This window comes from Trichosurus vulpecula, chromosome 1, assembly GCF_011100635.1.
Source record: "Trichosurus vulpecula isolate mTriVul1 chromosome 1, mTriVul1.pri, whole genome shotgun sequence".
NCBI lineage: Eukaryota > Metazoa > Chordata > Mammalia > Diprotodontia > Phalangeridae > Trichosurus > Trichosurus vulpecula.
The window spans coordinates 269,733,287-269,749,514 of NC_050573.1; the positions used below are offsets into that span (position 1 = coordinate 269,733,287).

A 16,228-nucleotide genomic window follows, 5' to 3' on the forward strand; every position below is an offset into this window, starting at 1 on the left:
CATATGTGTGTGTGTATATATATATGTATGTATGTATGTATGTCAGATATGCTTAGTCAAACAAAACAAAGGCCCACATTGTCCTTCAGTGTTTCATCCTGTAGTTAAGTTCATCGCCTCACTGTCAGGGATCAGGTGGCATGTTTCATCGTGAGTCCTCTGGAATCATGGTTTGTCACCGTATTAAGCTGAATTCTCAAGTCTTTCTTAGTTAATATCTTACAGCTAACAAAAGGATATAAGCGAACATCTAGAAAGGGAAGCAGCAATTACAGAGTTACTATGGCTTTATAAAGAACAAGTCACATCCCAGGGCCAGGGAACCTGTGGCCTCAAGGCCACATGTGGCCCCCTAGGTCCTCAAGTGCAGCCTTTTGACTGCGTCCAAGTTTTACAGAACAAATCCTTTTATTAAGGGGATTTATTCTGTGAAGTTTGGATTCGGTCAAAGTGCCATGTGGTCTTGAGGCCACAGGTTCCCTACCCCTGTACCAGAATCTTATGTCTTTTTTTGACGAGGATACTTAACTTGCAGGTCAGGAGAATGCTATATAGTTTACTTGGATTCTAGCATAAAATTTGATGAAACCCTTCAATATTTTTGTGGAAAAAAAATAGATATCTGTATACTAGATAATTGTACAGTTACCCCTTCCACATTAGGGCGTTAAAGGTGCAGTACCCCTGAAATCTGGAAAAATCTGCATAAAAGTTTTTGGCCCTTCTTTTGTACCGGTGAAAACATGGGAATTTTTTTTTCTTTTTCTTTAAATGGTGTCTACAATACCTTATTGTAAAATTTTGGGTTGAATATTTGGTCATAGGTTCTGTGTCCTCTGCTGGCCTGCATGTCATCTGCAGCTTCCCCAAACTTCCTAAAAATTCCCATTTAGCTTCTTATGCCAATCTTTGATATAGCAAAACTGTAATGGGGAAATGGGTGATGTGGAAGGGATAACTGTATAATTTAAATAGATTCATAACTGATTGAATGGTTGGACCCATAGATAATGAGTCTATGTAAATTTGTAAGGCTGCCTCTGGCAGAACACTTCACGTGTCTATACTTGCTTTATATTAACGATTTAATCAGTAATTCTATTAAAGGCATAAATGACATGTTTATCACATTTACAGATGAAACAAAGTTGGAACTGATGACCACTTAAGACAGAATCAGGATTTTCACAGGCTAGAACATAGGATCAGTATTGAGCTTCACCAAATAAGATGGAATTTCCTAAGGATCAAAAAACCAGCTTCAGAAATACAAGATGAGGGAGGTGTGACTAAAGAGCAGTTTGTCTGAAAAAGATCTGGGGCTTTTAGTACAAGCTTACTTTAAGTGTTATGTGCAACCAAAAAAAAAAGCTAATGGGATCTTCGGTCGTAAGATGAGAGGCATAACATCCAATATATTATGCATACACACATAAATACACGTACACAGTGGCCATTTACTAATGCATGCCATTCCTACCGTAAGTATACAAAAAAACAGAATCACAGAATTTCAGAATTAGAAGGGAGTTCTGAAACCAACCAGTGATTCAGTCTTGACCTAAAAAAAGGATGCCCTCTACAACACAGCTAACGAGTGATCATTTAACCTATGATTAAAAGACCTCAAGGGCAATCCAATACCTCCCAAAGCAGTGCATTCCTTTTTGGGATAAATCTTATCATGACAAAGTTTTTCCTTACAATATGCCTTAAATCTTCCTTTCTGCAGAATCTAACCATTGCTCCTGGTTCATTCTTCAAGAGAAGGCTAATCTCTCTTTTACATTATGGCCTTTAAACACTTGAAGACAGCTATAGCTAAGTCATCTGTTAATTAATCCCAAATAATTCCAGTTTCTTTAGCTAATTTTCATAAAATGTAGACTCAAGGCCCTTTACTATCCATTGTCTCCACAAAAATATCATTCAAATACTTAACAAACGCTTTGCCCTGATAATTGTTATTATTGATACGGCACTTAAAAAGATTACAGGGCACCTAATACACATTATTTCATTTGAACCTCACAACAGTCCTATGTGGTAGGCATTTCACGTATTTTCCACATTTATACAGATGAGAAAACTCTCAAATTCCCTTTAGGAAAGGGAAGTGACATATAAGGTCATACATCTAAGTGGTGGAGGTGGGTGTCCAGTCCACATCTTCCTGTCTCAATTCACTATACCATGCTATCTTTCTAAATCTAGTTACCCTGTCTAAAAAAGAAATAAGGTTACTGTAGCATGACTTGGAACCATGCTACTTCATACTTTGGTTCCCATTCATTCTTTTCAATTGCATTCTACTTTCTGAAAACCAGATTTAAAAACTAACAGTTAGAATCGAGTGAAGTATTGAGTCTAGTCTTGGTAAGATGTGCGAACAAATTAAAATCTTTAGTGCTGAATATATTTTAGAAAGAAATCTTGTTCAAGTATGGGTTAGATCAGATAGCTCTATGGTCTCTTTAAACTAGAATAATCTGTGATTCTTTTTAAAATTTATTTTAAGTTACGGAATAAAACAGGCATTTCCATGACAGAGTACAATTTAAAAAAAGATGACTGTGCATGAAACTGCAAATCTGCTATGTACAACTTGCTGTTCCTTTTAAATATACAAAAGTTATTATGTAAATTTTTTTCTTTTTTTTGCTTCCCTCTCTCTCCCCAACCCTAGTAGACACAAATAGTTATATATATGTAAAATTCTTCAGCACATACTTTTATTTATCAGTTCTTTCTCTGGATGCAGATAGTATCTTCATATGTCCTTTATAATTAATCTGGGTATTCATAAGTCAAAATAACTTGTTTGCTCAAAGTTCTTCTTAGAACAATATTGCTGTTACTATAAACAATGTATACAAGAGAATATTTTTGGCTCTGCTCATTTCACTCTTTATTATTCTGTGCAAATTTTTTCATGTTTCTCTAAGATCAATGAGGTCATCATTTCTTAAAGTACAGTAGTATTCCATCACAATCAATACCACTACTAGGTCTATTTCCAAAGATAATCTGTGATCCTAATCACAGGAGAAACATAAAAATGGCACAAAAGGCAGGAAACTGTACATGTAAGGAAACAGGTAAAATTTACATACAATAGAAATAGCTTCACCTACATGATGAAAGAGTATTTTACTTTCTGTCTTAAAGTCCCCAAAATAGTGCTTTCTCCTTCTTTACCGGAAATGATTTAACTACTTAACCAAAAAAATTTATTAAGCATGGGCCAGATTTTGCTCATGGTTGAATGTGACACAAAAGCTATTAGTAATGAATTTTTTTCTAAAATTAAATATACATTTTATCATACAGGAATGGAAATTTTGTTACCTTCTTGACTTAAGCTGCTGTGCCAAAGGGAAAAAAGTAATACAATTACCAGTGTTGAATATAAAAATGAAAGTAAATCTATAATTGCTATTCAGTTATGTCCTATTCTTTGTGACCCCATTTGGGGTTTTCTGGGCAAAGATACTGAGTGGTTTGCCATTTCTTTCCCCAGCTCATTTTACAGATGAGAAACTCAGGCAAACAGAGTTAAGTGACTTGCCAAGGGTCACAGGGCTAGTAAGTGTCTGAGGACAGATTTGAACTCACAAAGACAAGTCTTCCTGACTTCAGGCCTGGCACTCTATCCACTGCACCACCTAGTGCCCAATCTATAATAATTCTGTTCAAACCCCTAATTAAAAAAAAACAAACTTGAATGACAGGGGAGAACACGTTGGAATTTCAGCTTTATTTTTAAGTTGGTTTATTTTTATATATAATACATAGGCCATAAATATAGACTTGTATATAAAATCTATACAAATAAGAAGTAAACTAACATCTAAAAAGAAGTGATACTGCACTTAATTTTTTAAACTTTTGTTTGAATACTCTTTAAGTTTTCAAGGAGACAACAAATCTAGAAGCTGATTTTTTTTGGAGTGCACTGATTATTCAAGTATGTTCTGTTCAAACTATAAAGCATTTTATTGCTTAAATATTAAAAATGAACAAGCCTTGCAACTGTGCAAAAAGACAGATATTGTTAGCTCTATATTTATTTAAAATTGACCTCTAAATTTACAAAATGTTGCACCTGACTATGATTTTACCGTTATGCTATTAAATACCCTGTTACAGGGTTGACCTAGAGTACAACACAACATATGCTTGCGTGTTTCTGTGACTTTTAAAAGAACTATAATAAATACTAAAAGGTAATATTTAGAAAAAGCTTAGATTTCTCAATTTCTTTTTCATTTCTTTAAAGATCACCACTACATTTAAAAAAGTTTTTGAATGGCAACTTGGACTTCATGTCTAGAGAAATTATTTTAATATTTATAATGAAACTAAGGATTAGCTTCTGTTAAGTAAAGATACAGGAATGAATAAGTTAATTTATTTCAAGTTCTACAGTAATCACAGAACACAAATACAGCACTTCGGAAGGATTAATTATTCCTCACTATATCCTTATATAGAAAAAGTATTATGTCCATGTTAAAAATGGAAAAACTGAGGCACTGAAAAATTAAGGACTTGTCCAAAGTCACATAGTGAATCAGAGGGAGATAAAGAAGTAAAATATGTCTATAACTTCAGTACCTGTATTTAGACCAAGAGGCCCTACTGCCTCTCAAAATTAGCTTAGTGCAATAAAAACGTGGAAATTATACACATAACTTAGGAATGTTCATTTCATCAAATTCGATTACTCAGAAACCTAATTTTAATCTGTGTATTTTTCAATGCCTTATTAGCAATTTATAAATAAAACAGTATTATAATGTTCTGAATTATTGGGCATTTGATAAGTTGCATACAATATGAATTTGACACTACTCAATGTAAAAATGAGGTCTTTAAGACAACACAATTTTTAACAAATAGGTTTTGTAAAAATTGATTTTAACATGATTTTTACAACAATAATAACTACAGCAATTTAAAAACATGATGGGTTCAAACATATATTAAGACATTTTAAAAATTCTAGTTGACCTCTTGTTTTTTGTGAAAACGTTCCAACAGAGCACTCATGATGTTTCCTGGTATTCTCTGGTGTTTATCTATCAGCTCTTGAACTGCATTCTTTGTCTATTAAGAAAATAAAAGTAGTTATTCTTATAAATCATTATACACATTATATATCTGCCTCCATAAGAAAATGCACAACAATCATTCTCTTTTAAAAGTTTTTAGAAAGAATAGTTTCTAAAAATTAACCTGAAACTAATTTTTTTTTTAAAAGTGGTAGGGGTTTTGAACCATGAATAGACTCCAAAGTATTTTATTTTAATATTATTCTCTAAACAATTATCTGTGTAGATACAACACAGAGATGGAAATTTTATCTTGCTACAAAATGTAGGAATAATTTGACATATTTTGCTTTATTACCTCTAAATCTAGACAGTTTAATGGAAATTTTAACAGTGACATGGCTTAATTAAGTTATAGTGGTGGAAGGGTGAACTAGGAAGTATGACCCACATGACAAGAAAACAGATTCACATTAAATCCACGATAGTCATGAAAACATCCATGGCACAACTCAATACAGCTGAAATACAACCCAGTAGTTCAGTAGTATTAAAATGAGCATCTGATGTTCACCTTCATTCAACATATATCAACATTCCTGGGGAGCTGATGAAAGCACTCACTCTTTTAAAACTGGAAACATGCTTTTTTCAACCCAATTTAACAAAAATTTACTAAGCATACATTGTGTGCAACTGGCTCCCAACAGAGAGATTTTTCAGGTTTTAGAGCAATGGAATAACATTTGCCTTAGGAGAGATCCCCAGGGGATGCCCAACTTAAAGGGTAAGAGAGGACAGATGGAGAACCAGGCATGACCTTTGAGAGGTGTCTACTACTACTGGAAACTTTAACAATGATTACTACCACTACAACAACTACTACTACTACCTACTACTACTACCTAGCCTAGTTAGCTAATTCACTAGGATTCAGATAGCAATTGAAGGTTGGCCTAGGATTTACATAGCATGTGAAGGTTAGCAAAGTGCCTTATAAACAGAATCTCCTTTTTGTCCTCCTGGAAACTTTAGATGCCATTATTATCCCTATTTGACAGATGAGGAAACTGAGGCAGAAAGAGGTTAAATGATTTGCCTAGAAAAGTGTCTGAAATCAGATTTAAACTCAGGTCTCCCTGACTCCAGACCCAGTCCTCTATCCACTGTGCCACTTAGCTCACTAGATGAAAAAACGAAGAATGTACCGAGATGAGAATAGAGATGGAATAGTAGCTAGACAGCCTCTCTCTCCTTCCCTTCACTGATAAACCTGAAAAAAATTGCCTACTCTCCATGCTTCCACTTCCTCCTTACTCACTTTTTCACTCTCATGGGCCTCCTCAAACCCATAAAAACTCCCCTCTTGTTCCATTCACTGGGCCCTATCCTCTCCCCAACAATCATTTTTTCTTCGTATGGCTTTAACTTCCATTCCCAAGCAGATGACTTCCAAAGCCATATATATGTAGTCCTAATACATCCTCTGAGATAATGAATCTGCACATGTACTCAAGACAGTGTTTTGTTTCCAAATATCTGGACTACCATTGTATATAATATTCTTTCACATCTTTTTGCCTCAGCTCACTTTCCTCTCTAGTCTTTCTTATAGATAGAACTAATCATACCACAGACCTCAATAACTGCAGTGATAAAGATATAAAGGGATTTTGAGGTGTGAAGAGGAAGAGGCCTTGATTTTCTCACTCAAGTAAAAAGTGCTGATAGAGTGGGATCTTTGGTGTGAAGAGGGGAGGGGAAAGAGGAGGAAAGGAGAAGAGGCTGATGACCTGGGCTTCAGTCCCAACTCTCACACTGTCCATGTGACCTTAGGCAAGTTACTTAATTTCCTGTTACCTTACTTTCCCCATCTGTGAAATAGGAATGATGATATTTACACTAATTTCTTCCATAGGGCTACTGTGAGGAAAGTGCTTTGTAAACCTTAAAAAAAAAAAAAGAAAGAAAACCCAAACAACACACAAACAAAAGTGAGAAATGTGAAAGAATAATAATAATATTAATAATAATAACAATAATCTGATAATGAGATGCTAGAGGGATTGAAGGGTGAGAGACTGAAAGCAGAGAGACCAAACAGAAACTACTCTAAAAGTAATGAAGGCTAAAATGAGGTTGGAATAAAGTGAGAGATGTCTACTATAGAATCCTCTCAATTCTACTTCTGCAAAACCTTTCACTCTCATTCTCTTCTTTCCCTTCACATTATCACCACCTTATTCCAGGTTCTGACATGAACTCTTACCAGCCTTCATGCTGCTGCTGCCAGTATGCCACCATCTTCTGAAGGCCCTGGGGCTAAAGCCTTTCTCATGTTTTCCTGCAGCCTAGTGAATCAAGTCCAAGGTCCCTGGCTTGATTTCAAAAGCTCTCTACAATTAGATTCCAACGAAACCTTTGTAGATTCATCTTATGTTATATATACCCTTTCATTCCTCAGCCATAAACCTCCCCAGATAATTGCCCATTTTTTTCTGCAGGCTTCATCTCTGTAGGAAAGCTTCATTACTCTGGACTGTAATTACCTGAAATTTTAATAGTTAAGCCCAAGCCTAGATCACTGTTTACTATTGGTATAACTTAGGAAACAAAGGCTTATTAAAGAAACAGTATAGGCAGATAATCAAGTTATTTAAGCAAACTATTTTCAAGTACATCCCAACATCTATTTACAAATAAAAATTGATGTTATTCATTACAAATGATTCTTTCTTGAACAAGTCACATATAAATGCTTATTAGGTAACACATTGGTAGCTTATTTGTCTTCACTGCATGTTTTCATAAAAGTATACTTCAACTTTTTTCCTGTATCTAAAGACTCACAATTTCATCATTAGTGTGGCAATTCTACTACACCTTTATAGATAATATTTATGAGGTGCTATGGCCAAAAAAGTACATCACATGGTAGAAAACCTTCTGGGAATAGGCCTCTCTGAATTTAGTTGGGCTGGTTCTTACATGATAAATAGATATACCATACAGACCATATACTAATATTTTCGGTCAGTCAGTAAACAAACATTTAAGTACTTCCAATTTGGTAGAATATGCTAGAGTTTGTTCTGTTTTCATAGTGTTCAAAACTTAAGGTGATCTCCATGCCATGATGAGGTGTTGGTGTAGAAATCAGCGGAAGATTTCATCACTAATAATACACTATAATTCAGAATTCAGACATTTTACTAATTCAGATAGACTTTTTTCCATCTATATCTGAATTAATTAGGTTTCATTTTATCCATAAATTTTAATACATAAGAGATTCAAGTTTATACTCCTCACAAAAAAAGATTTTTAATAATGTTAAAAATGTTTTAAATGGGTAAAAGACCTTTAGCAGTTATCATCTAACATACCTCCTTCTTTTTTATAGATGATGAAACTGAAATCTAGAGCAGTGATTTGTTCAAGATGATAATCATATCATTGTCAAGTGGCAAAGTCAGAAAAAGAACTCAGGTCTCTTGACTTCCAGCTTCGTGTCTTTTGCACAGGGCAGGCAGTTAATAAATGCTTACTGATTGAATTAAATTGAAAATAATTTTACATCATGATTTGCCTTGACTATATGTTTTAGGTATTTCTTAACTAGCTCTGACTCACTTAAATTTAATGAATACGCCAGCCAGAAGGAAGACAAAAGAGTTCAAGAGAGACTTCATCAATATCCCTAGGGAGGATACATTTGTTAGAGGACGGTAAGAGAATTCAAATAAGTGTATGTTACACTGCAATAAATGTGTATTTGGGGAAGACAGGGATAAAAAAAGGCTTCTTAACATATGTGACAATACTAGCCCACTTCAGCCTTGACTAGCACTGTGGTACATTGGAAAGGACACCTTAGTTTTGAATTCTGGCTAAGCCACTTACCATCTCAGTGAGCCAAACAAATCATTTAATGTTTCTGGATTTCAAATTCCATGACTACAAAAATGAAGGGGTTACACTAAATGAAATCACCTTAAACTCTAAGAATGACTTTAAGAATGGTAATAATAACTGATATGTAAATAAGATGCTAGTTTATCAAGTGCTTTATCTATGTAATTTCATTTGAGCCCAATACCCCAGCGGAGTAAGTGCTAGTGGTGTTATCTTGAGGAAACTGAGACTCAAAGAGGTAAGTAGTTTTTCCATGGTCAATTAGCCAATTACATGTCAGAGGTGGGATTACAACACAGCTCTTCCTGATTCCAAGTCTGGGACTCTCTCCACCTTGTTTTCTGGCTTTTCTTGACCCAGTCATCTAGTTTCATAAGTGTGCCACCACTCTGCTTGCTCAAAATTCCAATGTTCCAAACAAATCCCTACTAGTCTGTAATGACACCAAAATACCCCAAATTTCTGGAACATTCATTATCCCTCCAGATTCATCTTCACAGTCGAGAAATAGCCAGGATAGGTGGTAGTGGTGGTTTGTTAGTTTGTTTTTAACATGGGAAAAACAAACTCAAAAATAATACAGGTACAACAAATCATAGCATTAAAAAGCTATCTACCAACTGCATGACTGTACTGCTCTCACATTTCATAGGTTGATACTATTTTTCAAAGGTCTTATCATTCAGCCAGTCCAATATGCCCCATGGCCTCATGGCATTCAAGAGGAAGTGCTTCTCATCCACGTTCTTATTTCTTACAATCTAGAGACCCAGGCTCACTATAGAAAAGTGTTATACTAAGACATAAGAATTCCAGTTAAATGACTCATGATGGAAAGATGGAGAGAAGAACATTTCTTTGGAGAACATCTCATGAATCTTGGAACCTACATGATAAACAAGTAAGTTTTTTCTTGGGGTGAGAAAAATAAACACACAGGTAGACCTAAATGGTGATCTTCCCAAGGGGTGAGGAAGTAGGCGAAGGTTTCCAGGGGAACAGATAAGTTTCTGAACAAGTGGGCTTCCCATGGGATAAATTCACTGACAAATCTTCTAACAAACTCATAGAAAAAATCTTCATTTGGGGTTGTTACCTCCTTATCACCCCATCATTTTTCTTTCCCTTAAAATTTGGTTTTTGTTCTTACTCTACCAAAACTGCTCCTTACCAAAGATTTCTTGGCAAGCTAATTCCACTTGCTTTTCAGTCATCATCTCTGACCTCACTGTACCTTTTGACACTTGGCCAAAGAAAGGAATCTTGGTGGTGGTAGTAGAGGTAGAGGTTGTTGGTGGCAGTGGTGGTGGCAAGGGTGGAAAGAAGGCTCCTTCTAGCCCTAAATCTACGATCTTTATTTTATACTATACTCTTCATCACCTCTACATTCCGCAGCCAGATTGGATTACTAACCATTCCCCCAACATGGTACTCTATCTTATTCATTCATATAAGTCAACCTCCATTGTCCAGAACGTACTCCCTCATCCTTACTTTTCAGACTCCTTTAGGCTCAGCTTCGGTGTTAGATCCTTTATAAAATTTTCCCTGATCCCCCAAGTTGTTAAAGAGTTCATCTCTCTTTACTCTAATATTTGTATGCACAGTCTCTCCCCTCAGCATAAGGTCCCAGAGATCAGGGGCCATTTCATTTTGTCTCTGTAGTCCCAGTGCCTAGAAAAGATTCTGGTAAATTATGACAATTAAAACAAATTTTTTGTTGGAAGTGAACTAAGGAAGAATTTCTCAAATTGGGTATTTGTCCTAACATTATTTAGTGAAGCCAGTTCCTTCAAATGTTCTTACCTAAAAATAACAAACACAAGTTATCTCATGTATTTTTTTCTAAGCAGTTTAATGATAAGAGGTTTTTTTTTTTTATAGCATATAAACCATTTTTCTAGAATGGGAAGGAACAAACTATGACATTTTCTTTTACATAAGCAATATAAAACAAGAGATGAATATGCATTCTAAGATATTAAAATTAAAAAGTAAATTACCTTCTCAGTTAGTTCTTCTGCTGTCACCATTGGATCATATGGAATGGGATCACCTAAATAAGTGCGTAATTTGACTGGAAAACCTCCATAAATTGGGGCAAATGGATACCGGAATTTTTCATAAAGCCATCTAAATAACCCTGTTTTAAAGTAAACAGATATCATGTAAATAAGCAAATAGTGTTTATAAAACATCCTCCTAAGTTTTCCAGATAAATGGGAACATATAACAACTTTCTTAATTGCTAAATATGAAATCAACAGTAATGCACAGTTCTTATTTGAAACTTGGAATTCTCTTAGGATTAAGCTGAAAAGACAAACTATATGATAGATAGATAGATACATAGATCTACATTTATAAAATGAATATTTATACATATATATGCCTACACATATGTATGCCCATACATATATACATTTTTCCCCAAGTCTCAACAACAAAGAGAAATTAGAGACAAGATTTTCAGGGCCCACAACAGACATGCTTCAATATGTACAATATGCAGGGGGTGGAGCCAAGATGGCGGCTGGAAAGCAGGGACTAGCGTGAGCTCCCTGCCAAGTCCCTCTAAAAACCTATAAAAAATGGCTCTGAACCAATTCTAAAACTGCAGAACCCACAAAACAGAAGAGGGAAGCAGGGCTCCAGCCCAGGACATCCTGGATAGTCTCTGGGTGAGCTCTATCCCACACAGAGCTGGGAGCTGGGAGCATAGCAGAGCCCAGCGTGAGCAGTGAGGACCAACCAGACCAGGAGCCAGGCGGAGTGGGCCCTAGCGCCCTGAATCAGTGAGCCACGGCAGTTACCAGACTTCTCAACCCACAAACACCAGAGACAGCAGAGAAGGTTAGTGGGAAAAGCTGCAGGAGTGGAAGGAGTTCGAGGTTCAACCACCCCCAGGGCAGCGGAGGTGGGGCAGCTACAGCTGCAGTTGCTTCCAGCCCCAGGCCCACCTGGTAGGAGGAATTAAGTGGTGGATCAGAGCAGGAGTGCACAGCCTGCTGAAGATCTAAGCCCAGTCCGGGTTGGGGGGGGTCTTGGGGAAGGAGGAGTGGCAGAGCTGGCGCATCCCCCCAAAACGTGGAACATAGAACTCTTTAGTCTACAAGCAGTCATACCCCGCTGAAAAACTCAAGGGGCAAGTTAGTTGGTTGGGAATATGGCCAGGCAGCGAAAACGCACCCCGATTCAGTCTCAGACTTTGGATTCTTTCTTTGGTGACAAAGAAGCCTAAAGAAGTCAACAAAGTGCAAGAGCCTACACCAAAAGCCTCTAAGAAAAACATGAACTGGTCCCAGGCCATGGAAGAGCTCAAAAAGGATTTGGAAAAGCAAGTTAGAGAAGTAGAGGAAAAACTGGGAAGAGAAATGAGAAGGATATGAGAAAACCATGAAAAACAAGTCAATGACTTGCTAAAGGAGACCCAAAAATATACTGAAAAATACACTGAAGAAAACAACACCTTAAAAAATAGACTAACTCAAATGGCAAAAGAGCTCCAAAAAGCCAATGTGGAGAAGAATGCCTTGAAAGGCAGAATTAGCCAAATGGAAAAGGAGGTCCAAAGGACCACTGAAGAAAATACTACATTAAAAATTAAATTGGAGCAAGTAAAAGCTAGTGACTTTATGAGAAATCAAGATATTATAAAACAGAACCAAAGGAATGAAAAAGTGCAAGACAATGTAAAATATCTCATTGGAAAAACCACTGACCTGGAAAATAGATCCAGGAGAGATAATTTAAAAATTACTGGACTACCTGAAAGCCATGATCAAAAAAAGAGCCTAGATATCATCTTTCAAGAAATTATCAAGGAGAACTGCCCTGATATTCTAGAGCCACAGGGAAAAATAGAAATTGAAAGAATCCATTGATCACCTCCTCAAATAGATCCCAAAAAGAAATCTCTAAGGAATATTGTCACCAAATTCCAGAGGTCCCATATCAAGGAGAATATACTGCAAGCAGCCAGAAAGAAACAATTTGAGTATTGTGGAAACACAATCAGAATAACCCAAGATCTGGCAGCTTCTACATTAGGAGATCGAAGGGCTTGGAACACGATATTCCGGAGGTCAATGGAGCTAGGATTAAAACCTAGAATCACCTACCCAGCAAAACTGAGTATCATGCTCCAAGGCAAAATATGGATTTTCAATAAAATAGAGGACTTTCAAGCTTTCTCAGTGAAAAGACCAGAGCTGAATAGAAAATTTGACTTTCAAACACAAGAATCAAGAGAAGCATGAAAAGGTAATCAAGAAAAAGAACAAGAAAAAGAAATTGCAAGGGACTTACTAAAGTTGAACTGTTTTGTTTACATTCCTACATGGAAAGATGATGTGTATGATTCATGAGACCTCAGGATTAGTATAGCTGAAGGGAATATGCATATCTATATATCTATATATATATGTTTATGTATATATATATATATAAGTGAATGTGTACGTACATATATATGTATGTGTGTGTGTATATATATATATAAAGAGAGAGAGAGTGGACACAGGGTGAGCTGAAGATGAAGGGAAGATATCTAAAAGAAATAAAATCAAATTAAGGGATGAGAGAGGAATATATTGAGAGAGGGAGATAGGGAGAGACAGAATGGGGTGGCTTATCTTGCATAAAGGTGGCAAGAGGAAGCAGTTCTGTGGGAGGAGGGGAGAGGGCAGGTGAGGGGGGAATGAGTGAATCTTGCTCTCATCAAATTTGGCCTGAGCAAGGAATACCATACACTCAATTGGGTATCTTACCCCACAGGAAAGAAGAGGGAAGAAGAAAAAAAAAGGGGGGGGATGATGGAGGTGAGGGCAGATAGGGGTGGAGTTCATCAAAAACAAACACTTTGGAAAGGGGACAGGGTCAAGGGAGAAAATTCAATAAAGGGGAATGGGTTGGGAAGGAGCAAAATATAGTTAGTCTTTCACAAAATGAGTATTGTGGAAGGGTTATACATAGTGATACATATGTGGCCTATGCTGAATTGCTTGACTTCTTAGGGAGGGTGGGTGGGAAGGGAAGAGGGGAGAGAATTTGGAACTCAAAGTTTTAAAAACAGATGTTCAAAAACAAAAAAAAAAAAAAGTTTTTGCATGCAACTAGAAAATAAGATACACAGGCTATGCGGCGTAGAAATTTATCTTGCCCTACAAGAAAGTAAAGGAAGAGGGGATGGGAAGGGAGTGGGATGACAGAAGGGAGGGCTGACTGGGGAACAGGGCAACCAGAATATACGCCATCTTGGAGTGGGGGGGAGGGTAGAAATGGGGAGAAAATTTGTAATTCAAACTCTTGTGAAAATCAATGCTGAAAACTAAATATGTTAAATAAATAAATTTAAAAGAAAAAAAATGTATAATATGCCATTAGCCAAATCTAGAAACTTAAGAAACATTGATATCTACCACCAGTTACTATTTAAATTTAAAGCAATCATTATGAAACATAGTAATTTGCAGTGATTGTGAAACTATTTTCAAGTGCAAAAGATAGCTTTTAAAATATTCAACTGAGAAAATTAATATGATGTACATCTTACTTGTTCCTCCAAGTGATCTAAATCCTTCTCGAATATTTTGTGTAAACATAGGGATGATGGGCTAAAGGAAAATAAGAAACATTAATAAATAATATGCTAAAATAGTTTAATGGACATCACTGAGTTATACTTATCATTAAGGTTTAGGAGCATTTATTTTGTGATTAAAAAAATGAGCTATCACAAGATAAATATCACATAACATACCTCCACAAGACAAGTTCAGTTTACTATCAAAAGTTTAAATTGGAAATACTACCCTCTAGTGGTATGAAACAAAATTTGTTCTACTAACTTGGCTGACATTCTGCAACTGCTTCTGAGATTCAGGATATCAATTCATTAATCTCATCACAGTCAGTGAAACTGGCAAATTAAATTGGCTTAAATGGGAGACTGAAAGAAAAACAAAGCCCCATATGCTCACTGAGGAAGCAAGCACAGAGTGATTACAGGTTTGGCAAAATTACCCACCATGTGGTGAATAAATCTCAGAGACAATAGGACTTGAAAAGATCTATCAAATTTATGGAAATAAGACTTTTCTTTGTTTAGGGTTATTAAACCTAAGCTGTCTAACATAAGTAAATAACGCATACAAGTCAAATAGCAATATACATTTAGAAAAGGAAAAAAACCCTACTATTAACATATTCATTCTATCACTATATATAGTTTTAGACAACTCTTACTCACTGATTTGTGATTTTTATTTTTTCACATATGCATGGTTTAGTATGCTAAATAATAAAATATAAAGTGATGGATGGATTATCTTATTAATAGATGTGACTTGTAAGTACAAAATGTGAAGAAGCCCATCAATTGTGCCCATCTGAATGGGAAATGTTAATAAATTACCAAAGGTTATCTTTCTCGAGAGTATACATCAGTTACTGGACTTATTTATGATTTTGTAGTAAGTTCCACACTATTCCTATTGAATTATCTCTTGTATAGTAAACACTGAATACTAGAGTATGCTATACTATAGAGAGAGAGAGAGACAGACAGGGTGGGGGGGAGAGGGAGACAAAGAGACAGAGAAAGTATAGTAAAATCTAAATTAACGGAAATGAATGGTATTACGGATAATCAATACAATCACCTTTAGAATACATTCTATTGTTTTGTTTGTAGCAGATTTACCTTTCTAGGCAAATAGGACAGGTGCTTTATGTAGACTCTTAAAAAGGAAACTGACAAGTTAAAAGTGGTCTTTTAATACTAAGTGGGAGGGGACAGTGTGGCATTTAGAATAAAGAGATATCAAGACAAGGATACCAACTAGACTGCTATTAAAATTACTTTGTATACTCTAAATATAGGTTGGAGCAGAGAAGAAATACAGTAACTAATCATCAAAAAGCAAACTAAGAACTAAACATTTGTGGTGAATTATTGACTTTATGCATTATTCCCACATGACTGCATAGCTGATTTTTTTCTTTTAGAGTCTTACAGAGCCAGCTAACATTGTTCTAAAACACAAATAATTGCTGACAAAACCCAAAATTATGTTTTTTAACAGGTGAGGCAAAATTGTCCTTTGGAGTGAAATGCTTATTGAGTCCAACAAGATACAGAATGTTTCAGCCATACAGCTTTGAACTGGACCTGTTAGGTCCACATGCAAAGGTGAAGATAAACCTGAAGGGCTGGTTATGGATGGACTCTATGTACCACACGTCATCACTCTACTTGG

The 16,228-nt window shown here is 35.9% G+C and overlaps 1 protein-coding gene across 1 annotated transcript in view; it reads right to left on the minus strand.

Moving 5' to 3' along the window:
* Positions 1-3,736: 3,736 nt before the first annotated feature.
* TMEM68 (transmembrane protein 68) overlaps positions 3,737-16,228 on the minus strand; it is a 38,735-nt gene continuing 26,243 nt past the window's right edge. The window contains exons 6-8 of the mRNA XM_036757167.1: positions 14,524-14,584; positions 10,973-11,112; positions 3,737-5,109 (exon numbers count right to left, since the gene is read on the minus strand). Of these exons, the coding sequence (XP_036613062.1) occupies positions 5,005-5,109; positions 10,973-11,112; positions 14,524-14,584 (306 nt within the window). The 3' untranslated portion in view covers positions 3,737-5,004. The remainder of the gene's footprint in view (positions 5,110-10,972; positions 11,113-14,523; positions 14,585-16,228) is intronic.